Here is a 27426-nt window from a genome sequence, read left to right on the forward strand (position 1 = left end):
TGTGTGTGTGTGTGTGTGTGTGTGTGTCCGTGTGTGTGTGTGTGTGTGTGTGTGTGTGTGTGTGTGCAATAATGTTTTTTCTCTCTGCTGAGGCTTACTTCTCCAGCCTATTGTTTGAGACAACAGATATAAGTTGCGATGGGAGAGGAGCGTCGGATTTGGTGTGTATCCCCCATTTCCAATTATAGATGGATCATTACAGACGGCGCAGTCCCGAGAAGCCAGACATCTGCCCCTCACATGAATGCACTCACCTCCTAGAGACCAGGCTGCCATCATGCTCTGGAAGCTCGTGGAGAATGTCAAGTACGAAGATATCTACGAGGTGAGCCGACACCCCCAGACGCAGCCCAAGCTTTGCAGAGATGGAATTTGAGCTTCTTGACACCCCCAACAGATATTTATATTTTTGGGGAGGGGGGGAAAAGAACGCTATTTACTGATAGATTTCCCGTCGGTTTTCTCAGCTTTCTTTAACTTTTACAAAAGATGATGACCCAGGGAGACTTTGATATTCTGAAAAAGGGACTTGCAGTCGAGATCTGGCAACTTTTAATTCCGGGAGATCTCTCTCTCTTTCTCTGTCTTTTCTCTGTTCCTCGTCCCCCCCCCCCCACCACCACCAGGCTGCGATGGGGAATGCTGTGCTGCCGGCTGCAGGCAGGCTGTCAGGGCAAACCGAGCCCCATCCGGGCGCCGGCTCTCCTCCTTTCGGGTGTGGGACGGAACTGGGTTCTCCAGCCTCATTCGCACCGGATCCAGGCTTTTCATTTTTTTTTTTTTTATTTTCAACAAATTTTCTGAAACAGGTAGCAAAACGGACCCACACAGAAGACAGAAAATTAGAAAGAGGTAAACAGACGTGGTAGATTAAAGCCGGAGAGGGTTCGGTCTAGCGAAGCCACAGAGGTTATTTTCTGTTCTCTAGTGTTTTTTGCTTCTTTGCGGGTCATTGCGTCCCAACAGATCGCGGCTGCCTCGTGGTTTTGACCTTTTGAAGGAAATTATCTGCCCCTGCCCCGTGGCCCCAGTTTTTTCTCCTTTGGGGCAAGCGCGGGCTGCACTGGCTCGTGCAGCCCCGAGGGCGCCCGCCGCCTCGGCGCGGCCGGGACCCCGATCTCCGCTGCCCTGGGCGCTCTGGGGAGGACACTGCCCGTGGCCACGCGGCTCCGGAGCTCCCGGGCGTCCACGCCGGGGCGCCGGGCACAGGCTGCGGGGCGCGGGTGGGACGGGGCGGACGCCGCCGACGACCCCCGTGGAACTCCAGCGCGGAGCGCACGGCTCCGGAGAACTCTACTTTGGGGCGAGGGCTTGGAGAAAACGTCGAGGGAGGAGAGCAAGGTTCGAGAGAGGCAAAAAAAAACGGAAGGCGATGGGGGAGCTGGGCACGGAGGAGAAAGTCCAAGAGGGCGAACTGTGGCCCCGAGGGCGTGAAGGGGCAAGTTGGAGGCGCGAGCCGGCGGGCAGGGGCGGGGCGCGGCTGCAGGAAGCCGGTGCCGCGCGTTGCGCGCAGGACGCGCGAAGGGCCGGCAAAGAAAAGCCACCGCGCCGCTCCGGCACAACCTCCGGGAAGGCGGGCGGGACTCGCCCAGCGGAGGTTGAGAGTAAACAACTCCCAGGAGCGGTGGGCAAATCCCGACGGAGCCGGCGGGACCAGCCCTACCGAGCATCTGGGGGCTCCAAGGAGCATCCCGCTAGCTGCGCTCCGCTTCCAAGGGTCCTCCCTTAAGCCAGAGCAGCTCTAGCCACCCCACATCCTAATCTGGGGGGGCTTTGAAATGGGGGGAGAGAGAGAGAACGTGGGAGGTTCGCGGAGAGGGAAAAGGAGACGCGGAGAGGGCGAGCGAAGGATTTGGCTTCACGCTGCGAGAAGCCGGGGCTTTTCCTCCCCTTTGTGGCTGTGTGTGGACTATAAAGAGGAGTCGGGCCTCGGCGCCTGGTGCGGTTTGTTTCGGTTCTGCCTCCTTTTCTTTCCTTAACAGGCAGGATAATGATAAAGTGGAAAGCGCTAGAACTCTGGCAAAGAATGGCAGCTCTCAGTGTGCTTGACATTGGCTGGGACGGGGGCCACGCCGTAAATAGCTCTGGGTGTACGTGGAGGGATTAAAGTAATCGGGGGCTAAAAAACTCGCCCTTTGATTATGAAAAGTAAACTGGCTAAATGGGAAAAGGAGGGGTGGGATAGAAGAAAAAAGGGAGGGAGGGGGAGATGGGAGGGGTGGAGCGAAAGAGGAAGAGAGGAGAGAAAGGGAGGGAAAGAGAGTAGGAGGAGAGAGGGGGAGAGAGGATGTCACAGGTAGTCCTTTCTGCCTACATTTTCTGCTAAAAAAAAAAAAACAAAAAAAAAACAAAAACAAAAAACAAAAACCAGGAGACCCCGCAGCACGGTGGAAGCAGCCTGTTTAAGCCTGGACTAAGGTTGAACTTTAACAGAAATGGCTGTCAGGCCAGTTAAACGGGTTCCTGAAACACCCAAAAAGGTTTTCTGTTGCCCCTGGCTTTGCTGCAAAGGCTAAGTTTCCTGCACTTAAAGACTGCTTATATTTTTTAATTGAGGTAAAAATCGCAGAGGGTGCGCGCCCCAAAGAGAAGACTATAGCGGGGACGAATGGCCTCCATCTAGCCCATCCTCTAACAAACATTCCACATAGAGTGAAAGTCAGTGGACATCACTGTATACCATCGGGCCCACTAATTTACTTTTCTCTCCCCTCTAATGATGAGGCAAAACCTGCCGCTTTTTTTTTTTTTCTTTCTCTGCAATCAAAGCACCCAGGGCCATCCATTCTTCTCACTAGCAAAGTCTTTCTCTGCAGGTTCACGGACAGCTACATTGTACACAAGCCCTCGGCTAGACTCCGCTTCCTGCCTTGTCCAAGGGGGCAGCGGCGGCTTTACCCTTGTCCCAGCTCAGTTAATTGAAGTTCTGCCTCTTTCCTGCTAAACTTTTTCCCCAGTCTGCCTTTGCCAGCCCCCTCGTCTGATTACATCTAGTAACTCTCCACTGAATGAACGTCATTTACAATAGTAGGGGAGCTCTGCGCTCGCCGCTGCTTCACGCTCCATTTGTCCTCCATTCTCCCTTTAAAGTACTCGTGTAATATTAATAGTCATGAATATCAATTATTATGAGGCGGTGTAGGCAAGCAGAGGGAGGAAGGGGCGCTGGAGCAGTCTGAGCCCAGCTTCGGGTGGAAGAGGACTGCACCGGGGAGCCCCGAAGAACGGCAGAAGGAAAGAGGCCAGAAAGAAAGGAAGAGACAGATGAGCAGCTCTGGCTGTGTGTGGCAGGCATCTCCAATCTAGCTGGAGTGGGGGGGGGGGGGGCCTTTTTTTTTTTTTTTTTTTTTGATGGCTTGTCCTAGAAACACCTCAAGCTCGGCTCCTGTGTCCGGCTCGCTTCCTTGCTGGACTCCTTGGTTTTTTTTTTTTTAATCATTGTTTGATTTTGAGCAGTAACCAGGCTTTTTTTTCCAGATGTTAGTCCACACCTATTCATCCATGGTGAGTTCGGATTCACTTTGTACCAGAATTGCATGCTCTCTCCTTTCACTGTCTCTATGTCTCCACATCTCTGTGTGCGTGCGTCTCACCCTCCGTCTTCCTTTGAGCGCCTTTGGCTTGGTAATTTAGCACCATAATTGGACGAGGCTGCAGCTGCTTCTCTCTGCATTGTGTGTTCTCCGTCTGAGCTCCATGAGTCAGCTGGGAGGGGGGAGGCCGAACTGAAAAAAAAAAAAAAAAAAAAAACTTTTCTTATTTGCCATTGCAGTTTGGAAATTTGGGGAACTCTTCTTGCAAAAAGAGTTCTGGAGACTACCATGCCGTTTCTGCCCGAGATAAGCTTAAAGCCCCTCACACGCAATCTCCTCTTTCTCCTTTCACTTAGTACACTCCAGCCAGGACAGAGATAAGTTGTCTGAACTGTTTTATGTTTCCCTCCCAACTTCGGGTCTTTGGGCTTTAACACCCTGCAAAGTGTTAGAGTACTAGATAGAGACTAAAACCTTAGAAAGAACTCTTAACAAACCGCAACTCAGCAGGAGCTTAGGACGTGATCTTGAAGGAGATCCATTTCAATCAAACACCATTTAAGTTCTTTAATTCCTCTTGGGAAGGGAGGGATGGCTAGGGACCTGGTTCTGGCGGCTGTCGGGGCTCTCCAGGAGCTCCTAGGACCCAGGTGGTGTGGGGAGCCCCCTGGCCAGCCAGCTGCATTGTACCTGAAGGCAGAAGTTGCCTTCTAAAGAGGGGCAGCGACACAGCCAATGTTGTGAAGTTTTACTGGCTGTGGTTTGCACCTCTAGAAGAGTTAGGGAAGAATAGATGAAGACACCCAGAAGGGCAAAGCAGGAAGCAAGCCTACTGTGCTTTGGAGATTGTCACAATCTCTCTTTACACGCAGTTTCTTGTGTTTGGCCCAGGGTCGTGTTTTGCAGCCCCCTCAACCCCGAAGAAGATTCAGATATTGGTTAAGCTGGTGATTGTCCCACACACCCGCACCCCCCCACTCCCTGTTTAATCTCACCCAAAGAATCGAGTTTGGAATTGATGAAACCATGTGGTGCCCTGCGTGGAAGTAGTTAGGGGCCCAATTTCAAGCTTTTTTCTTTCCTTGTCCTGGGAAGAACATAAGGAAGCTAAGCCTCTCCATTTGTCGTTTGTATTTTTTCCCCTGCTCTCTCTCTCTCTCTGTGTCTCTTCCTGTCCCTCTTTCTCTCTCCGCTCCCAGGACCGGCACGATGGCGTCCCGAGCCACAGCTCCCGGCTCTCCCAGCTGGGCTCGGTGTCCCAAGGACCCTACTCGAGCGCCCCGCCGCTGTCCCACACCCCGTCGTCGGATTTCCAGCCGCCCTACTTCCCGCCCCCCTACCAGCCGCTCCCTTATCACCAGAGCCAGGACCCTTACTCCCACGTCAACGACCCCTACTCCCTGAACCCACTGCACCAGCCCCAGCAACATCCCTGGGGGCAACGGCAGCGACAAGAAGTGGGTTCGGAAGCCGGCTCTCTGCTGCCCCAGCCTCGGGCCGCCTTGCCCCAACTCTCGGGCCTCGACCCCCGGAGGGACTACCACTCGGTCCGCCGGCCGGACGTGCTGCTTCACTCGGCGCACCACGGCCTGGATGCGGGCATGGGTGACAGCCTTTCGTTGCACGGCCTCGGCCACCCCGGCATGGAAGACGTCCAGGTAACGACAGACAAACAAGACGAAGGGAGGAGGGCAACTCTTATCTTCTTTTGGGGAGAGGTTGTTCGTATCATTAGAACAGAAATGAAAGTGCGGGACACACATGTCTGGGTGTATATGTTAATACATGGCTCTGAAGCAGCGTTTTCTGGAGGCCCGATTAGGAAATCAAGCACTGCTATAAATTAAATTGTGAGGGGAAAAGTGTGTGTGTGTGTGTGTGTGTGTGTGTGTGTGTGTGTGTGTGTGTGTGTTGATTGTTGATAGTTTGGGACCATTAGAAATCAAGGTTTCTGTCCTGCCTGGATTCTCTGATTCCTGCAAATTCTCTAGTGCTTTGTGTGAGCATGCTTGGTACCCCACTGGCACCAGCAGAGCGCAGACCCCAGGAGGAGCCTGGCTCTGACAACGTTAGGGATCCCAGCAGAGCCCAGGGTTTTCCTGCTGGATTTGCAGGGATAGTGCTAAATCACAGCTGTGCGCATCTCAGAAGGTCCTGCTTCCCGTCGGTCTTGCTGTGAATGTCCCATAAGCAGCAGAACCCTTTCCTGAGATAGAGTTCTGAATCGTCATCTGAAACATGCAATATTTGCAGCAGAAAGATCCAGAAAGCCACAACTTGGCTTGGTCGTCCAGGAAGACAGATATCATTTGGGATTTTTTTTTTTTTACTTTTGTTGTTGTTGTTGTTCATTAAATGACCCTAGAATGATAGTCTCCACCTCCCTTTCCAGGTCTCCTCCATTAATAATCTCCCCAGTGCCACCATCCCAGTAGAAGAGGCATCACATGTTTGTTTCTTAAAACAAAAGACTCAAAGCACTCTCCCCTAACCCCTCACTATCCTGTTTGCAGCCCACACAATGGAGCCTGATTTGGCTGAGAATACTAGGTTAAACTAAACAAAGAAACATCAAACAAATTATTTCTAAAATGGTCTGGATGATTCTGGGCAAATTGTTCCACTCCCCCCCCCCCAACTCCCATCATTTAAATGGTCTCCAGGAAAGGTAAATACGGTTGAAAGTTATTTAATTGAGACTTCAGTCTCATTAGCATAGTTGTGTATATTACTGCATCATTTAAGACCTACTTGCGAAGTACATGAAAATGCAATTTGAAAGAGAAAAGGGTTTCCCTACTTCGCTGAAGAGAATATTCTTACACTGTGAAAATGTGGTGGCAGCATCAGATGTTATCTGTGTATGATCTATGGTGTTTCGCTGTTTTAAAAGAAGTTACTTATTATTTTCAGAAAAGGAGATTAAATTACTTGATTTGAGCCTGGACTTACCTGCAACAATAAGAATGATATGTTTCTTCATTTAGCCAAGCTTGATTGTCCTTGTCTGGAGATATTGCTCACTTTGGAATACCACACAAGAAAGAAAATGTTTAATAGTCTTCTTTAATGTATTGGGGTAATATGTGTCTTGAGGGGAAAGTTTTTGAATTAACCTTTCTGAGTATGGTTCATGGAAGGTGCTAAATCATGAAAGTGGATCAACTCATCACGGTTACTGTTAGTGATCCTAACACTGGCAGTGCCACCCCACTTGGCAAGCCAAATGGTAGAGCAAAGGAACCCATGAATTCCCAAAAAGAGGCAACAGATTTCTTGTTTTTAGGTGTGGTGTGGTTTTTTTAATTATTATTATTGTTGCTGCTGCTGTTATAATTTGAAGATAGAAATGTGAGAGATTTTGAGTGTTGGGTGAAAGACCAAAGGCAAAGGAAACCCAAGGCCGTGGATCAGTGTGTATTTGAATACACTGTTCCAAACATCAGAAAGGATTTTAGAGTGTTTGTCTATACAGAACACCCTGGACTGAATAGTCACGGTGGGGATTCTAAACGAGAGAAGTAGACAGAACCAGAGTGGAGAAAGTGTAGGCCTGACCCTCTGACACTCCTGTCCCACCCCTTCCTTGTTCCTCCCACAGCTTCATCCCAGCAGGTTGATTGGTGGGATAGGAGGCCCCGGTGCACCTTCTGGAGATGGCTCCCCAGGGCAAAGCAGGGGAAATAACCAGGGTAGGGATGGTATCTGTCTTGCATGCCTGAGGACGGGATGGAGTTGATGTGATAAGGCTAGGCCTGAGTGTGGGGGCAGTGAGGGAATGCCCCCTGGATCAAACTCCCACAATGAGATTCTACTGCTCAGCAACGATCCAGCTCCAAGAAGGGATCAGGCGCTCAGGGGCTAAAGTTCCATGAGTCGGGGTTTCCACATTTCCCGCAAGCAGCTGCCCATCCAGGTCGGCTGCACTAACTCTTTGGGTCAGGAATGTACCTCATTCACTTGTTCTTTGTTGAGGGACCTGATGTGTGCCCCACATCCCGTCCAGCCACCTACCTGACAGACCCCGAGGGCTCTGCCTTGCCTGTGGGTCAAAGGTTGGGGAGAGTGGTGTGACCCGGAGGCTTCACACACAGAGCCACCGCCCTGACCAGGAGGCAAGAGAAGTAGGGAGCTAATTAACCAAATGCCTCTAATATTTTTTTAAATGAAACTATAAAACCCTGTCAATTTCTATTTCAATTTACTCACAGGGGCTATTAAACTAGCAAATCACTGTTTGGGTTCTGGGTATGCTACATTTCACCCATTCTGTGTGGGGCGGGGTGAGGGAGGGAAAAGGAAAATGTTAAAAACTCAGAAATATGGCTAGAGAAAGAGGAAGTGAGATGACACCTCGTTTGGAGTTTGTTTCTGTGGCTTTTACACCTCTTTGCTCCCCATCTTTGCTCCCTAACCTCGCATCACCCTCTAGCACACACAATACAAACATACAAGAATGTTAACTCAGTACCCTCCCAAAACACACGCGCGTGCGTGCACACACACACGCATCGAAACACACACTAGTGTCTTAAAGCAACCCCTGGTATCACTTTTAACTAAAGAAGTCTAGTAATTACGAGTCTGAGTTGTTTTCCTGCGCTTCCGCATGCAGTCCTAATTAAATCTTTACGATCCTCCCTGTGACGATTAAGCGCCAGCATGCTGCGTGAATATCCTGTACAAAAACCCAGCAGGCGGCTGTAATTAGATAGAAAATCAGACAAGAGCCTTCTCATTAACTACCACAACTACCCCACGTTGCTGATGAGGCGTATATACATATTTACGTACCAACGTGAGGGTAAGGTGTGGGGGCTCAAGAGTCCAGGCGCATGTGAGGGGTCGGCTTGTCCACAGACACCAGCGAATGGTTCTGTCTTGTGTGAACACATTGCCACTATTCACATAGGGGCATAGGAGGAGGTGGAGTGTGTGTGTGTGTGTGTGTGTGTGTGTGTGTGTGTGGTAGGTCCTCCGCGGAGTTGTGAACAAGTTAAATGAACTATTTTTACAACAGCTTTCTGCTCTTTCTTTGGATACACATGACATGTTACAGCATGGAAAACAGTTCTTGAGGGGAATACCAAGTTTCTTTACCTTTCTGAGAACTGACCAGCCAATGTTATAAATGAAAAGGAACAAATTAATACGCCAAAAAGCCGTCACCGTGACTGGATCATTTTGTTTATAAACTGCTGCTTGTTTGAGGGGAGACAGATTCTTTTTCTTCTGAACGCACACCCGTCTGGGGATGCAGCAGGACTGGGTAGGGAGTGCTCTAAAAACCCCATCTCACCTGAACCAGTTTGCTTTCTGCTTCTCTGGAGGGCTTGGCAAATTGAGCAAAGGGGTTGATAAAGACTGAGAGCAATTGTACATTCCGTAAAGATCTAACCCGTATGTTGATGTCTAATGGGAGTGCAACGGTTTTCTTCAGCTTTCTGAGAACTGGTGAGTCACAAAGGTGGAAAGAAATGTTCATGCCGTCTACCTGACTCACTCACCTTCTTTCTAATCTGCTGCTTGTTTGGGGAAGACGGACTCCATGCTGGTTGTGTGTCCCGACAGTAAGATTCTCGCTTCAATATCTGCTTCTCTTTAGAAGTCCTGCCAATGCTTAGAGTTGAAATTTTCCTTTACTGGGATGCAGCTGTGGCACATAAAGTGAATGCTCCCTGTGTAGTCACCTGAGTGCTGACTGGGAAGGTCCCTGGCCTTTGAGTGTGTCTGTCTGTCCTTACTGCCTGTTTAACAGGTGTGCTCCTAGTTGGGAAGCAGCAGCAGCAGAATGGGGAGGGGAGCAAAACTGTCCTGGCTTCTCTGAGGGTATGTCATTTTGCAGCAAGAAGCTAGTAACTAACAGGAATATGAATGCTCTGCAGTAGGTGTGCAGTCCTTCAGGCTAGCAAACATGTTCTTATGTGTTACTGTTTGCATTCCATTCCAAATTGCTCAGACTTTAATTAAAATCCCATAATGTAAACTTTTATCTGTTTATAAAATGGCTCTGGGGTTAAGATGTGCTGGGATAGAATGGAAAGCAGAAATTGTTCTTCCTAATATTGGTGAAACCTTTTAGCTGCTGATAAATTTTTACAAGTCATAAGAGGAAATAATATAATGGTTTATATGTCTGTGCAACATCTCTGTTTTATACAATAACTGAACGGACATCCAAGATGTCACTCACAAACTTCCTTTCTCCTTTTCTTCTATTGGAAGAATTTATAATTTGTGTGAATTTCATTTCTATGTCCACTTTGAGCTAATAATGAAAAGAATAAAACCTCCCTTTGTGAATTAATATAAATGGAAATAACAGAAACTCCAGTTTGGAATAACATGATTTATGTGTGTGATTCTTTAATATCCAGTCAATTTGAATAGCGATGTTTTTATATTCACAGTCAGTTGAAGATGCCAGTAACAGCGGCATGAATCTATTGGACCAATCTGTCATTAAAAAAGGTATGGATTATTTCTTTCAAGCATAAGCAGTTTGCCTTTAATGTTTTTGTGATGAACTTTGAGCAAAATTCATATTTTATTGCAGACAAATGTTTGTTTACAATCACAGGGCGGGACTGTCAACCTCAGGAAAAAGGCTTGTCTAGAAGAAGGAAATGGGGTGAGGTTGAGAAAAAAACTGCAGAAACCTGGATAAGAGAGACATAGAAACTGAGACAATTGCCATTTTTTTCCATGGTGCATTTGCTAGCTGTCCTAGATGCATTTGAGATAATTGCAACATCATCAAATATGAAATGGGCCTGGAAACATGGGTTTCAAAAATGTGTCATCATGATTTCATTGATAACTGGGGGTTGTGGAACTAAACCCAGGGTTACTTAGGCAGCTCCTTTTAACCTTGTGTTTGACTTCATGGTGGTGGTTTTGTGCCCAGTTCTCTGTGCTTTATGAATGATTTCCTTTTATTATTATTTTTTTTAGCTGTGCCCAGTGTTTTGCTATATGTGTACATCCTGAGATGTTTAAGAGAGCCTAGGCACATTTCTAAATCTTCCTACATATGCATTCATGATTTAGTGTGACTGTGGAATCACCCCATACTGTTAAAGGGCATGTGATATTAACAAATGTTTGCAGTCTCTGGTACAGCTGTAAGCAAAATAATTAACTAATTAAACTAATTAAATGTAATTACAATAACTCATTTCGAGAGTATTGCAGCTGCTTAATTTTTTTTTCTCCTCTTCTCTGACAGTCACTGAGAGAATGCCTGTCGATTAGTGTGTGCCTGCTGAAAGGTCTGAGTGTCATTCACACGCCACAAATTTAGGAGCTTGAATGTGTAAACAGTGCAATCTTTAATTATCACAGGAACTAGTATTTGAAGATACAACTCTGCTACTGTAACCCGTTCCTATCAGTGCTAAAGACAATCTGTCCTTAACTTTGATGTCAGCAATCTCCAGCTTTAGCATTCCTCATCAGCTGAGCCACTCGCCATTCACGAAAATAAGAAAAGATGAGTTGGAAAGATGTGTTGGCTGAATCAAAGTGGGAGAGTAGAAGGTCGTGGAATAAGGGCCCCAAACATTTTGAAGAATTCTAAATTGTCTTCTTTTACAAAGGCAGAAAAAAAAAACAAATTTCAAAGACGGGCAGGGGAATCAGTGTTGGGAAAGATTTTATTTGGTTTTGAAATGACTATCCTGTAGAATATCAGGCTTAGGGTAAACCTAATATTGTAAATATTGTTACAAATCTCCCTTTCCTCTCTTTTGTATGTGTTATTTTCATTTTTAATACCAGCTTTTAGTTTGCAAGAATACCCAGGCTTGGGATTTGGACTTACAACTAATTCTAACAGCTCACCATCACCATGTCAACATTACATCTTTTGGTTAATTACTAGTTGGTTTGGGAGAGTGGGGGAGGGGCTTCTCCATGTGATTTCTTTTTAAATTTTGTTTTGTTTTAACTCCCCTGCCCCTTTCATGCAAAGCTAGAACTACTTAGCTCGGTATTTCTAGCAACATCATTTGATCTGGCAGGGGGACATGCCCAACAGAGGACCAATCAACGATGTTATTAATAGGCAGGCCAATAAAAATATTTGAAACTTAGCTTGCCTGGAGATGTAAATAATCCTTAAATGTGGGATGTTTTGGTTTCAGAGATACTATGCTTCTCAGAGAAATGTGAATCTTTACATGTAAGGTTATCTCCAGGAATAAGGAAAGAGCATTTATCAGGGTTGCAGTTTGTTTTTGGAAACACTGGGACATATTCTGTGTTTCTAAAAACTTTTAAGTGTACAGCTTAAAATATATTAGCACTCTAGCTATTTTAGTTGATTTAGAAAGTACAGTGTGAATATTAGGTCAATTCCATTACTTGGGTTTTATATTTGCTTTATTACATGAAAAAAAAAAAAAGATCCTGAGTGTCATATTTTGCCTTTAGAGAAACATAGGCAAAATAGGAGTAAGTACTTGATTTATTTTTGCAACTCACAATGAAAGCCTTAGAATAAAATTATGGGTTTATTAACCCCTTCTCTTCCCTCTGGTCTCCTGCCTTCGCCTACACTTCCCATGAGGGTTATCTTGAGATTAATTTCATAGAAGAGGTGAAAACTTTTTGAAAGTTTCAACAACTGGCAGGGGATGCAGTTATGTAATTAATTTCTAATAGGCTTTTAGAAAGTTTTTTTTTATTATTATTATTCTAGCTCATTAATGGAAGGCTGACAACTGCTTAGGGTTTGAGTGTCTCTGGCTTTATGTTCATGAACCCAAAACATCAAAGGTGTATTTATGAACCATGAGCATTAAAGGTATATTTCTCTCAATCTTTACATTATTCTAATTATGGCAAGGCCTTCTCCTAAATTTTAACCAGCCTAATTTTTCACCTGGGTTGATATCAGCGCACAACTTATAGGCTCTCTCTCTCTCTTGTTATGTTTGCTATCTGGGCTTAGCTGACATTTCTGAAGTAATTTAGTTAAGAGGAAATGAGTTGTTCCCAGTAGAGAGAGCAAACGAGTGGAGTGAAGGTAGCCAGCGTGATAAATGGCTCTTTCATTTGAAGATCTCCAGAGCTCGTTTACGGCTAATTTTCTGTATTGGCCCCCTTTGAGCTATTAATGCAATCGGCAGGGACCGTGGCCCCTCTCTTCTTAGCTGCCCCATTAGAGCTCCCATTAAGCTGCCTAGTCTCAACTCCAAGGCAGGAGTGGGAGGGAGTAATGAAAGGTGCTTTTTAAAACTCTCCTAATCTAAACCGGCGGAGGGTGGTTAATACGATTTGAAGGGGGCTGGTCAATGAGCAATCAATAAAGTAATAATGAGAAGGATTCGGTACATTAACAGTCTAAAAATCCAACGAGACATTAAAAAATCATTCTGAACTCTCAGTTCCATTAAGATTAGAAATCTGGGGGTGGGGAGGACTAATATATAATGATCATTGCCGTCATCATATAGTCTAACTTAAAAAAAAAAAGACTTACCAAGCCTTTGAGAATAAGTTTTTGGTGTAGTCAGAGGCCAATATGCAATCTGTTCGACACCACAGACAGAAGAAAATATTCTGGGATTTCTTGGAAAGGCTATCGTGGCTAGAGTCCAAGATTCGAATGTTGTGACTGTGGGGCATTTTCATTGGTGTTAGGGATATCCTGTTTGGTTAGTTTCAGTTCAGCCTCCGTTCTCTCCCACCTTTAGTTCTGGCCCCTTCCCCAAATAAACACTTTGTTATGCGTTTTCTTTGGGTGGAAAGAATAGAGAATTTGCCAAATTTTAATTACAATGAAGGCTGTTGGCCTCACCCTTCCCGGCCTGGCAAGTAAAATGCCCCCCACGGGTCTGCCGAGAGTCTCTTAAAGCAAGAGGTTCACATTCCCCAGAGCTGATAGGGGATCCCAGTTGTTGCTTAGGAAGCAAAGACCCCGAGATGCATTCCACTACCCAGTGACCAGAGTTCAGAGATTTTTCAAAACTGAGAATGTTCAACACTCAGCCAATCTCTTAATATACTCCCCCCGCCCCCCACCCCAACACGAATCTTGGCCTCAAGTGCCGAGATAGAAGATAAACGACCCTCTCGGAGTCCCAGATGCCATGTAAGTGATGAGACCCAATTCACCTAAGAGCCTTTTAGACTGTTGCCCTAAAGGATGCCAACACTGGGTGTTTGTAGATTTTGATATTCCAGCTTTCTTTGTGAAAGCTGTCTTATTTTTCTATGATTGTGCTCATATTTATACGTGTGCTATCTGTGGGATAAGATGTAGCCCTCAGTTAGATAGGAAGGCTACCAATGTGAGGAAGGAGTGCTCTCGGTGAGATGTAATTAAATGACATTTAGGGCCCATTGTCAATCTATGTTAAACCTCTTGGGTGCTTCATGTAGTTTACATATTTAAAACAAAACAACCTTTCAGAGGGACTCATCCCGGGAAGCTGTAAGATATATTCAGATCTTTCCTTCTCTCCATCAGCAAAGGTCTCAGGGTATGATTTCACATTTTGGTTTAAACAGGCGAGATTAAGGGCCAGCCTATTAACCCTTTAACTTTCCAGCCCACTAATGAAGAATTCTTTAATACCTCTCCTTCATCTCTTTTAAATAAAAGCTGAGTAACTATAACAAAATATTGATCTGTTTTTTAATATCTTCTCTCCCCCAAAAAAACATGCAAGGGGAGAGTAGGACAAGTGAGACTTAAATGTGTTTTATTCAAGAAGTTGGACATGCCATACAACCCAATGAAGAGAGAAAGAGAGAAGCTTAACTTTTAATGTATGCACAGAAAATTGTAAACATGGAAAGAACTGAAAGCTTCATGCTGAGTTTTGCTATGCTCCATTTCCTTACCATTTCCTGCTGTCGCTTTAAACCTATCTCAGTCATCGCGGGGTTCTGTGAGCAGGAACAGTGCACTCATAATTACTAACAAATCAACCGGGCCCTGTTGCTCTGTGCGTTTATTGATAAGCTGGAAGTAAGCAGAAGGGAAAAGACAAAGAGAATAAAATATGGAGTTAATCAGCTGAGCTAAGCAGGTGTGAAAGTAGAGGTGGGTGGGGGGAGGTATATGGCAGTGAAGTTAAAGACCTAACAGAAAGTTGGAACAAGAAATGTGTAAGGTCTGTTATACAGAACTAAAAGTGTGCCAGGGTGAGGAAGAGTTTTAGAACCTGAGGGTAAGAATATGTAGAAGGGGAAACCAGAACATAACCATAATATGAAGTATGTCTACTAAGATAAAGTTTCTGGAGGAAAAAATAGGTATATATATCTCCTGGGAGCTGTAGTGTGTTGAGTAAAGCTGACTTAGTTGAGGGTATTTAGGTGCTTATGCTATACAGAGAGGGGCAGACCCTGGAGGGGAGTGGTACACAGTCCCCAAAGGAATGGCTCTTGTCAGGTGAATCAGGCAACTAACAATAGTGAAATTAGAAGGCACGGTGGAAAGTGTCTCCAAAGGCCTGGATTTTCAGGGGAGTTGGCATCTGTGACCATTGTGACCATGAGAGCCAGTCAGAATTATAATCTCCCAGAGATACTTAGTATAGGATACAGGAACTGAACTTCGTATTCTCAGCCTTCCAGGTGTATTGTTTCTATTTTTTTTAGATTCTAAATAACACAAAAGTGTAAATTTTGCACAGTATCGTATATTTTCACGCAATTTATTTCCATGCTTCACATCCTGTTAAAACTACTAAGGGGAAAAATTATATTTGGGGAAAATTTTCCAAGTTTATGGGATGTCCATTTCTGTGATGATACATTATTTGCCTCTAGGTAAATAATGGTATGTAAATTTGAACATGAAATGTGCAAATCAGGACCAATGTAAAGGATAATAGATTCAAATAGATGTTATTATTGTGTGTGAGAACCAAATGACAGGGGGTTCCCAATATAGTTATCTGATTTTCACTAGATTTTACTCAAATTTGATTAATATGCACACTTCAACTTTTCATTGGTACATTCTCAAATAAGAAGCAGCTTTCATAATGAAAATAAAAGTTGCATGAGAATCCCACTTCACAACATTGCAGAATAACCATGATGTTACTTATCATCATTTATTTATCTGGGACAAAGTCTTGGCCTCTGTGGACAAGGATCCTCCAAGAAATGGCAAAATTATATACTTTAGTGTCCATCTCTTTCGTGTCTATAGAAAGCTTCTCTTCCACAAGGTGTTTTGTAAAGAACCAAGTACAAGTTCATAGTAAGTAGACCATCTGGGATCTCCCTGGCTTTGAAGAGTTTCTAAGCAGTCTGCTGAGAAGAATGAATTGCTACAAAAATACTCAAAGTTGATTATCCTATCCCGTACATGGGAGGAAATCTGATTTGGCTTATAGGGTCCTCAGCTTTAGATACTAGAAAGAACACTTTCTTCTACCAGGATGATAGGATTGAGACCGAGTTTTTACCAAAGAGGTAGAGGTGGAAAGCAGCAAGATCAGCTGCCCAGTGACTTCTAGGACCTAGGGAAAGAAAATGGAGCCATGCATCAGTCTAAGTGGCAAGACCACCACTGGGCCAGGATGTGGACTTCACGGTTCCTCTTTCCTGGCCTTCAGAGGCCAGCCTTTTCCTAACGTGCAGATGATACTGAAACACAATTAAACAGAAATACAGGCTGGAGAGGCTGAATGCGCCATGGAAGCAGTGGCAACCAGCTGTCAGTTCTTATTAACTTCTGCATAAAACATACCTTGAGTGCAGTTTGTTATCAATTACTTGCTGAAATGAAACAACTGGGGCAAGGCAAGACCACTGCTCATATGAATTAGTGTGATTGGTTGATTGATCAGGGCACCTGTTGTAAATCATAATTGCTCCAAAGAACCACCAGCCAGGGCATTAATTTATAAACAAAATTCATCTCACTGCACAATTGCTTTCATTGGAGATGAGCATGTGGGCTTATTTCTAAAAGAATCTGTCGTTATGATGGAGGGAAATATGGAGCTCATTTTAAAGAGATGGACAGCTCTTTGGGGTCCAGTCCCTCAGAATTGTGTTGGGGGCTCAACCTCCTGAGGCTCTCTGGACAGACTTGGGTCTAATGAGGAAAGAGGAAGGGGTTCCACAGAGACCACTGGTAATGTTACTGTTTTGTATCACTGGATGGGGATCGGCACCTTCCTCCTTCTCCCCATTGCTGTCTTCAGAGGCTATCAAGGAGACAGAATCAGACTCAGTGAGTGCCTAAGCGAGCACGTGACAAAATAGGATTTGCCTGGTTACACCGCAGTCCAAGCTCTGGGTGCGGGTTTTCTTGGGTTTTCTTGGTGTAGTGAGTGGTGCTGTGACTGATGACGTGTGTGTACACACATGGGGGTAAATTTCCAGTGCTTGGGCAGCCTGTGTTCCCAGAGCTCTGAACGCACTGCAGCCTCACTGGAACACATCTTTCCTGTGGTCTCACAGTGACATTTAGTATCAGCCAGTCACCACGATGGAAGCCCGGCCACCTTGATGGAATTTTCCCCCTCTCTCTCTTTCTCTCTAGTTCCGGTTCCTCCCAAATCTGTGACTTCTCTAATGATGAATAAAGATGGCTTCTTGGGAGGCATGTCGGTCAACACCGGAGAGGTGTTTTGCTCGGTCCCGGGCCGCCTGTCTCTGCTCAGTTCAACTTCAAAGTACAAAGTAACTGTGGGAGAAGTTCAAAGACGACTCTCGCCCCCCGAATGCCTCAATGCGTCTCTCCTCGGTGGCGTCCTCAGAAGGTAAAACCCCATCAAACTAGTTGGTACTGGGTGGCGAGAAGAAAGCCAAAGCTGAAACCTTAGAGAAGACCCACACGGTTGCCTAGCAACTGGGCGGCAGGCGCCAGAAGAGGGAAGTTAGGAAGGGATGTGGGGTGTTCCCAGTCCGGAGCCGCAGCCGCCACGTCCGGGGCCGCGCGCACACACTCCTGCAGGGCTCAGACCGACGCCCCGCAGGCGCGCAGCGCACGAGCAGCCGCGCTCTCCCAGCCACTGCCACCTGCAAGCCGGCTGCCACTCCCCGGCTGCACCGTGCTGTTCCAGTCCACCGCGAGCACCTTCTCAAGCCTAAGGGTATGACCCCGAACCTACACACGTGTACCTCCACTGCTAAATATCTAATACAACCTACATCTTTCTGTTTGGTTTTGTGTTGTAAAATGAAGTTGGCAATCTGCTAAATTTATTTCATCACTCTCAAAAACGTTGTGTCCCACGGTTGGAAAAACTCCTGGCTTCAATAATAACACCACAGTTAAGAATAATAATACTGGGGCCCGGCGCGGTAGCCCGATGGCTGAGGTCCTCGCTTTGCAAGGGCAGGTGAGTGTCCTGGCTGCTCCACCTCCCATCCAGCTCCCTGCTTGTGGCCTGGCAAAGCAATGGAGAACGGCCCAAGGCCTTGGGACCCTGCGTTTTGTGGGAGACCCAGGAGAAGATCCGGACTCATGGCTTCAGATTGGCTGAGCCCCAGCCATTGGGGCTGCTTGGGGGGTGAACCAGCTAGCAGAGGATCTCTGTCCCTCCTTCTCTGTAAAAATCTGCATTTCCAATAAAAATGAACAAATCTTTTAAAGAAATCCTAAAAAAAAATAATAAAAATAAAGAATACTAGGTTAGAAGGAGTAATAGTTCTCCCATGGCCCCTTCCAGGTGCTTCCCTCTGTGTTTCACCCACAGACCGACTCCTCCTGTGAATCACCTTTGCTCTGAAGGTTAAATTCTTCTCCAAACTTGCTGCCAACCTTTGAACCCACTGGCAGCGTCGCTCATCTGAAGGTGACTTTTCATGAGATGGAACTTTCCAAGTTCCCATTTGGGAGGTGACAGTCCTCCCCTCCTTCTTTCCTGAATGTGACTGCGTGAATAATACTGCAAAAAAAAAAAAATCAGTGATTATTTTTATTTTTTTTTCTCATATTTTGCCCGACCTTAGCATATACAAAGAGAACCTTGGGAGAAATGAAGGGTGTGACCCAGGACTTTCATTTTGTATTCGCTTGCTCTACCCTACTTCGGTTCAGTTTTCAAGTCAGTCCTGGGAATGTTGAGTGAGCGTGGACGTTTTCAGCCACCCCCTGGAGCATTGAGTATGTGTGGTTAAAGCTTGTTATGAGATTGAGATAGTCAATATAAAGTGCTTATCACGTAACTAAACTCCCTAGTGTGTTAATTTTTACTGTTATTATACTTATCATGCTTAGTTTCATATTTCAGTCTCCCCTCCCTTTCTAACATAGCTTCATTTTATAGCGCCTCTTGACCCCTTCTTTGCCAAGCTCACCTGTTTCCTTGAGTGCCTTTTCCTCTTGCAGCCTCTAGGCTCTCTCCCTCCTTTCAATGAGGTTGAGTTTGCCCAGTTTCCGCTCACCTCTTTGCCTCCAGCATGAGGAGGAAATATGTGTGAAGTGTGTGTGTGTGTGTGTGTGTGTGTGTGTGTGTGTGTGCAGTTCCTACCTTCTCTAGATCCACAATCTACAGCCTAATTATTCCCATCTGCTATAATTTTTTCTCACAAGATTCTTTTTAAAAGGGACTTTTTTTTTTTTTTTGCATTCTGTATTGCAGAAATTAAGCAAACCTCAGCAAACTATCAGCAAATAACCAAAAGGAAGGGGAAAAAAATGTGCTAACCTCAAGTTAAAACCTCTTCAAGCTCCACTGGGCTTTAGATTGCTAAGTCTAAACTTTGTTTCAGGAACACTCTGAGGTTAATCAGAATGTTAATTCTTGCAATTTCAGAGCCAAATCGAAAAATGGGGGGAGATCTTTGCGAGAAAGGCTAGAAAAAATCGGTTTGAATTTACCCGCGGGCAGGCGCAAAGCAGCAAATGTCACGTTACTCACCTCCCTGGTGGAAGGTAAGCAAGACGTGTGGCCATTTCACAAAGTGGCTGAGTTTAACTGTCGGCTGGAGGCTGACATTTTACATGTTTCATGATTAACTGGAAATCATTGCGATTGTTGTGCCCTTCTGAGCTGGATGTCAAGCGGCTGCTTGAGCGAGAAGTTCAAGGGTCCTTTCACTTAGAGCCACCAGTTACAGAGAGGTCGGGGGCGTTCCTACATGTTGGGGATCCCCACACTTTGGGTAATTAGGTCTGGCCCTGGGTCAGGCCGGGGTTACCCCTGCTGCTATACAACATTGGAAACACCCTTGGTGTGAACTCCTGGAAGAGAGAGCATCAGACTATTCTATACCCTCTTCTCCTTCCCAGAATAGGAAAACACATTGCATTTCATGACTTATAATGACCATTTAAAAACATACGTCATTTTCCAGGGCTCTATCTTCTCCTAATTGTCTGGGACAAAGTGCAATATTGGTGGTTTTATAAGACCATTGATGCCTGTGAGAAAAGTGATGGTTGTGATAGTGGTGGGTGGCTGGGGAAACGTGGAGGACAGGGAGGTCTGAGCACCAAGGGTGGAGTCTTCAAATGTGAATTATATCATTGTGAATGTAATTAGACCTAATTGGCTCAGTAGTTTGATTTTGTGGATCATATTTATGGTGTGTAATGAAAATGCTTGACTACAAATCTAGAAAACCACTACGTATAAAATAGTACAGTGGAGTTTGTGAGATGGACAAAGAGAATATATGAGGAGTCTTCAAAAGCTTGTAAAAAAGAAGTGGAAATGTCACTATTTTGGTTCATAGTTTTCTCTTAATACATATTTTCCATGCACTTTTTGAAGACTCTTTGTATAGATAGGGGAGCCAAAAGCAGGTATATATAGGATCTTCTTTAAAATCTGGTTTGCAATTCATGTTTTTCTCCCACTTCCATTTTTAAAAGCGTTTGATATGACCCTGTGGTAGGAAACTGCTTTTGGATGTTAGAATATTCAAGCACTAACCATAAATTCATCGCAATAACAGATTTTGCACTTTGCCATCTTTAAGGGAAGGTTGCTTGGCCCAAGCTCACCATCCAGAGGCAGGAGTCCCTGGATTTCCAAACCACACTTATTAGTGGTTGACTCTCAGCCTGGGGGCTCCACATTTTGCCCTTCAGGGAATTGCTAATATCACAACCCTCATTTTACAAGTGAAGGGAATCTTAGTCCAAGACAGGGAATGTGGTGTAGACAGGAGACTGGAGTCCCAATATCTGGTTCCAATATTTGCTTGGCAGCTTTTGGTTTTATGAATTCTTCTAGCACCATGCCTGAAGTCTGTCATTGTTATTAGGATAATGATGATTAAATATAAGTCACACCCTTTAAAAGTAATGTTGCAATGGGATAATTCAGCATATCTCTTTTTCATGTTTTGGACCTTCCCTGGAAGCCCCAAGGCTGTGCTTTAAAGAGTAACAGCGCTTTATTCAAAAAGGAGCTTCTGCAGAAGACGAGGGCTACCTAAAAAGTGCTCTGGGTTTTCTGGAGCTCTGCGACAGCCTTGTGCAGTAGGAAGCCTTCAAGTCTGAGGATAATGGCATGAAACTCTGAATGGAGAGAAATCTGAAGCTTGACTAGCAGGGCAAGTGACAAAGAGAATAAATGTTTCATTACTGGGTAGCAATGCTCTTTCCATTTACATTTGACTTATATTCTTTAATGTAAATGGACAAATACACACATGGATTTATTTATCTGTATTAGTTATTAATAAGAGATTTTTTCCTAATACAATTATAGGAAGATGATGGTGACTTTTAAATTTTATTTAAAGCAGGTGGAGCAGATGTTTTAAAGAGAATGGAGGAATCTGGCTTGAATATCCAAATGTCTAGATTCAATTTTGAGATGCCTCTTGAATTCATCAGTCCATCTTTACCTTAAGAACAACCAGGTGGAATGAGGGAGACCCTGAAGCTTTCAGGAGATGTCTATCTAGGTCTTGGTTCTAGGTCTGGAAAAAAGCCCAGAAACTATAATTATAGCTTTAGGATCATTTCTTACTCCCAGTGTCTGATCTCTACTGTTGTCCCTAACAGCCGACCTCCTCTGGAAATACTACCAGAGCTGACCAGTGAGCCTCAGCTGCCGGGGCACATTTAACGAAATGGTACTGATTGTTGCCTCTGCTGCTGTCTTTTCAGGAGAAGCTGTTCACTTAGCTCGGGATTTTGGGTACATCTGTGAAACCGAATTTCCCGCCAAAGCTGTTTCTGAGTATTTGAACCGGCAGCACACAGACCCTAGCGACCTGCATTCCCGAAAGAATATGCTGTTAGCTACCAAGTGAGTGGCCCAGTCTCTCCACCTGCTCTTCTCTAAGGCCTACCCTGCTGAGGCTTCCCAGTGGAGGAGACCAAGTTGGTGGTGGTGTAGGAGCCCCCAGGGGAGGGAGGAGGATAAGCCCCTCGCTGGGTTGTCTGGAAGTGATGTTGGCAGCCTTTGGCAAACGGGCTGGGGATCTCTCCTGGCTGCGCTCCCCTCCCCGTTACCTTATCTCTGTTTTCTCTTTTCAAGTCTGTGGCGAATGGCTCTATTAATTTGAGTTCTCAATTTCCACAGTTGTGTTCTCTAACCTTCTCTTGTTTCCTTCCCTAACTGATCCGTAGGCGCCTATTTCTACCCTGATTTCGCTTCTCTCCCTGTCAAATCCGCACAGCCACGTGTGCCAGCTTAGGCTGTCTATATGTTACCCACGTGCACCCATCTCTACCCATGGCTCTAATTACTGCATTTGCAACGTTGCTGTTTGTCATCTTGCACCGACTTGTAAAATTTACTACAACTCCAGAGGGGGAAATAGTAAATCTCTAGCTAAATTTAGGTCTAGAGCTCATTTGAACTTTTACAGTGGGTTTTCTATTTATTTGATTTACTCCTGTCTTTGGCTTCGGTGTCATATTGTTGGTGTTTTATGGCCAGCTCAGGCCTGCAGTGGGCGGCGCTGCGTGCACCCGCACGGTTCTCTCTCCGGCGCGGTCCAAACAGCGGCGCTCATTTATTTAGCGCTGGAGGACGCGGTTTGTTCCGTTGACAGCGTAATTTAAAGAAATATATGGAAGGCTGAAAAATCATTTGCTCAAATTTGTCCAGATGTTTTTGAGACGTGATTGGAATTTGATTGCCCCTTTCCGCAGGGTCAAAAAATATTAATGTCCCAGAACTTTAATTGCTTACAGACCCTGGTTTGGGCTTTGAAGATTTAAAATGTTTGACTCTCTCCCAGTACAGAATTTCCTTTTTGGCACTTTGGTAATGAGTCCAAACTTAAAGAAAGACTTTAACCATCTCTTCCAATGATCAAAACCTGGCATCTCCCCTCTTACCTCTTACTGAGAGGTTTTCCTCTGCAGTACGAGCAGGCTGGAGACCTTGGTCAGTTGGCTGTGTGCTACCACTAGCTCAGGTGTCCTGAGAGGGGGGACCTGCGGTGCCTCAAGAAAGATAAAATGTGTTTTAGAGGGCTTTAAAAAAATTCCTCTTAAAAGTGTGTAAATCAGATTACAATTGCACCAAAGAGTCCTACCACTTCCCAACGGGAGGCTTAAACCTGGTCTTGTGGCCCTTATGGCTTTTCTTAGACCGGTATTTGTTAATGTGGGTTATCAGAATCACCTGGAAAGCTTTTTCCACCTATTTGCCTAAGAACCTGTTCTTTAGTCCCCTGCAATGGCACCACTGGGGGTCCAGCCTTGAGTGTGTATCTTTGAATCCCACCACTGACTCTGAGGCACCTCAGGTTTGAGAAGTGTCTTCCTTAGGGCAGAGCAACTGCCTGCTTCCTTCACGTCGTGGGTACCCATGCACATTTTGAAGGTAGAAACCACGTGTTAGAAAGAGGTAGGTACCTGCTGGTGTGCTTGATTCCCTACCCTTAGGATCAACAACTTCTCAGCAGCTGCAAGAGACTGGGAGATGTGTTCTCCGGTTGATTTAACCACAATCCTGCAGCAAAGTGGGAGCACCTCAGAGGAGCACACTCTGGGGGTCCGCTAAGTCAGTCAGATCACCAGCCTCTATTGTCTTGTTGGCCAGGCCAGGTGTTGTCAGGTGCAGTGGTGAGTCATTCCATCAGGGATCTGGAACTGCAGTGCCATCCATAGGTCTGCTTTTCTCAAAATCCCATAAACCCACAGGCTAGAGGCAAGCAGGGAGGCAGGCTGAGTCTGCCAATCTGAGAGAGGCTATGGCGTTTGAGAGGCTTTGCCTCCCTGCCTGCTAGCAGAGCCAAGTCATTTGACCTTCAGGGCGCAAAAGCTCCCATCTCTCTCCTATATTAAAAATGTCTCAAATAAGCTCAATCTGTAGTTAAGTACGCAGGATTTCTAAGGCTGGGAGACTCCTCTGAATTGTAAGTGCCTTGAGGAAATAAAAACCTTCAACAAATAAAACCTATCCTCCCTGGTGTCTTAACAGTCCACCTTTAGGTTTTATTTAAACTATGTGGGAATCCTTTTATATTGGCAACAATCCTGTTACACAAAGATGTATAGTAGCCTAGCCTTTACAAAAAAAGAAGGAAAAAAAAAAAAAAACCCTCTCCCTTCCCAAATACTGTAGGTAAACAGGTTTTTGCTTGGAATGGAATCAGCGTTCTCTCCTAGAATAAACAATTTGTTGCCCTGGGCCATGCAAGGCTCAAGCAATCTGCTTCAGTGCGACGGACAGGCTTGTGGCCAGAGGCCTAAATCTTTCAGGGCTTTCTGAACCTGATCAGCAAGAGGTTAGAGAGGTGGGAGGGGTGGAGGTGGGGGCAGTGGCTCCAAAGAAATACCTGGTAGGAGCCCACAATTATGGAATCTTCACAGTTAGACGGCAATGCCCAGTGAATTTTTTACAGAGGACGGTCTATGCAGTCCTGGATCGGAGATGGAAAGACTGGAGAGGGATTAAAAGGCAAGGGCTGAAGGGGTGCGTTACTTCCCCACCCCCCGCCTTGCTTCCAAGGCCCAGCTGCTCGGAAAGGGAGAGCGCTGGGAAAGGAAACAGAGCGGAATCGCCCGCATTAGCCTCGCTCTTCGGTAACCCGGCGCCTCTGGGCTTGTGAGACATCTCCTTTCTAATGCCAATGACAACGACACTGAGGGTGATTTTTTTTTTTTCTTTTTCCTCCCTCCACCCCGCTTTACAGGCAACTTTGTAAAGAATTTACAGATCTTCTGGCGCAGGACAGGACACCGATCGGGAACAGCCGGCCCAGTCCCATCCTGGAGCCGGGGATTCAGAGTTGCCTCACTCACTTCAGCCTCATCACGCACGGCTTCGGCGCCCCGGCCATTTGCGCCGCGCTCACGGCCCTGCAGAACTATCTCACCGAGGCGCTCAAAGGCATGGACAAGATGTTCTTGAACAACACCACCACTAACAGGCACACGTCTGGGGAAGGCCCAGGTAGTAAAACTGGAGACAAGGAGGAGAAACACAGGAAATGAAAAAAATAATAATTTTTTTAAAGAAGGAAAAAATGTTTTAAATACAAAAGGAAAACAAAAAAATTAATTTTAGCTTTAAATATTGGATTGGCTTTGGAAGAATTATATTAGGTAGAATACACATACAATCAAAAATTTAAAAAGGAAGCTAAATAACTTAAAAAAAAAAACTGAGGCATACAACGGAGCAACAATATCTGTTCTCAGTGTCTGTTTCAAGATTCTCTTGGAGACAACCGTCCGGATTTTTCACTTCGGTTCTTTCGAGTTTAGTATTCTGATAATAAAAGAAAACCATGGTCCCCCTCCCCAACCCTCCCTTTTGGAAAATAAACATAAGACTAAATATGAGAAAACGCTAACTTATTGCAAGAAAATCAGAGGAACGTTGGTGTCACTGCTTTGAGAGCTGGTTGACTGAAGGCGCACGAACTTTTCCTTTTTTTTTTTTTTTTACTTTTTTTTTTTAAAGGAAACTCTCGCTGTCCCCGCCCTCCATCTCACCTCACCACTTTCCCAGCCACCCTGGTCTGCGATGCCTTCCCTTCCTCACATGGTTTCGGGAATTTTCCGGGATGTAAATGAGTGTGGTTGGCCCTTTGGCGTTGTTTAAAGCCTCTCTAAGGCCCCTCCTCTCTCCCTCCCCACCCAGCCCTGCATCCCTAATGCCCCACCCTGCAGCCTCCGGGTGCTCAGCTTCCAGGCCCTACGGGTAATTAGGGTCGGCGAGGGAGGGCTGGGCGGGAACTGGCGGAGCTGCCGGACCAGCAGAGAGGCTCCCGCGGCAGAGGAAAATCTGGACCATTAAGTTAAGACTCATCATCAGTTCTTTTCAGAAATGTTACCAGTTCCCAGCCTGGCCAGCATCTGCATACTGAGAATCTTACATTTGTTATAATATCTGTGCCATCTACCAGTTTTGAGAACTGTAGTAAACACACACATATTATGAATACGTTGATTAGTATTGTAATTTCTTCAGAGGGGTATGTACTATTTCATTCTCTTCTGTTTTCCAAAGCTTTGCCAGCATGGTTTATGAGCTTCTTCAAAGAGGACTTGGGCTTCCTACACAATCTATAAGGTACAGAGAAAAAAAAAAATCCGATCCCTTTTTCATCAAAGCCTGTGTGTCAGAATTCTGCAGGTGCACTTCTTTAAAGAAGCTCAAAGGGAATAATTTAGAAAGTGGCCAATATGATGGAAGCAGCTTTGAATCTACTTGCTAACATACCTCAACGCCGCAATTCCAGCAGGGGTGGGAGGTGGTAAAATGAATTTTAAGGGAAAAGAATAAGGGTTTTTGGAACCCCATATAGCCCAACAGTAGCACCCTGCATGTAAAATGGGCTCTTTAGTGACTGCTGATTCAAGGTGGACAGCAGCAGCTCTCCAAGTACAGCTGAGAAGGGTGGCAGAGGCTCTCTTGCCACAATGGCTTCCTCCCAAGATGCTTTGTGATGAGGCATGTTCCCCTTCTAGCTATGCATTTGCATTGAGTAGGGAAGTAATACGTAGGGGAAACACATGTATTTCACCTTTGGATTTTATTCTCTGGGTACAAGAGAACTGCTCCCAAATAGTTTCATACATTTGGTGTCTGTCACTCTTGAAGGCCCAGCTACATTCTTGGGCTCCACCTTGGTGACTACCGTGCAGTAAGACCTGGAATCTTGTGTCCCCGCATTTCCCCAGAGTAGCCACAACTCTCCCCAAGAGAGAAGTGGAAGAGCTAGGTCTCTAAGTTGACTGTACCCTGGCAACTTTTGGAAACAAACTGGATACGACTTTGGCAACATTTTTCTATAAAGATGCAGATTTCTTTTTTCTGCAGGATTTACATTAGGACTTAATTGTCATGACCTCACCCCTCCCCCCGCTTCTGTTTTGGTGGCTTTGCAGTGAGGAGGGTTACTTGAGCTTTTAGAAACCTGCTGAAATATTTTCCCAGACTTTTTTTTTTTAATCAGGTAAGGAGAGGAAGTTAAGGAAGTGATATTAGGTCATTTGAAAGTCCAAGCTGTAGTTGAGGTTACATCTTGACCCTTCTGCTAGTCCCAACTAGCGCATGAGAGGATTACAGAGGAAAAGCAGATCTTAAGAAGCGTGTAGGGGTCCCATCTCTCCCTGGCACATCGCCCTGAGCCTCCGTCTGAGGGCCTGGCCGCTTGTATTAGCAAATTGTAATCTGATTGCCCAGGCCGGGAGAAACCAAACTGAAAACCGTCGTCTCCTTTCCTTGCAGGGCAACGCGCCCCACGCGTGTGACGGTGCGAGAGACGCGATGGACGCGCCTTGCTCTCACTGTGCAGGTCCTGAGACCCTGTGGGCCACTCGCGCCCAGTCGTGTTGAGGACATAAAATCAGCCGCTGGAGGGGCCGCCGGCCGCGCAGGCCCTTCCTGCTCTCGGTCTCACCCTAAGGGCTAAGGCGACCGAGAAAGCCCCATTCTCCAGTAGGTAAATGGGGTGGCATCCACTCGGGCTGCAGACGGGGAGGGATCCAAGCGCTGAGTAGGTCTACAGTTGCCAGCCACCACTCTGGGCGCTCTCTCCCAGA

The 27426-nt window shown here is 45.6% G+C and overlaps 1 protein-coding gene across 3 annotated transcripts; it reads left to right on the forward strand.

Annotated features, from left to right (window-relative positions):
- On the forward strand, positions 1–27426 carry TFAP2B (transcription factor AP-2 beta). Of its 3 annotated transcripts, XM_040983006.1 has the most exons (8): positions 1–325; positions 4733–5191; positions 9944–10004; positions 17050–17269; positions 19271–19389; positions 21580–21721; positions 24567–24826; positions 27113–27426. In XM_040983006.1, the coding sequence occupies exons 1-8, from the start codon at positions 245–247 to the stop codon at positions 27133–27135; spliced, it is 1365 nt and encodes a 454-aa protein (XP_040838940.1). In that variant the 5' UTR covers positions 1–244; the 3' UTR covers positions 27136–27426. The 3 variants fall into 3 exon arrangements, with proteins under 3 accessions (XP_040838940.1, XP_040838939.1, XP_040838941.1); XM_040983005.1 differs by lacking the exon at positions 27113–27426 and having other exon boundaries at positions 24567–25217; XM_040983007.1 differs by lacking the exons at positions 1–325; positions 27113–27426 and adding an exon at positions 3122–3504 and having other exon boundaries at positions 24567–24867.

This window comes from Ochotona curzoniae, unplaced genomic scaffold (genome assembly GCF_017591425.1).
Source record: "Ochotona curzoniae isolate NIBS_2020 unplaced genomic scaffold, NIBS_Ocur_1.0 contig_3819, whole genome shotgun sequence".
NCBI classification, from domain to species: domain Eukaryota; kingdom Metazoa; phylum Chordata; class Mammalia; order Lagomorpha; family Ochotonidae; genus Ochotona; species Ochotona curzoniae.

Coding starts and splice junctions, on each gene's coding strand:
- TFAP2B (XM_040983005.1), top strand. CDS start 245: ATGCACTCACCTCCTAGAGACCAGGCTGCCATCATGCTCTGGAAGCTC. Junction 326..4,732: donor AGTACGAAGATATCTACGAG/GTGAGCCGACAC, acceptor CTCCGCTCCCAG/GACCGGCACGATGGCGTCCC. Junction 17,270..19,270: donor CTCGGTGGCGTCCTCAGAAG/GTAAAACCCCAT, acceptor TTGCAATTTCAG/AGCCAAATCGAAAAATGGGG.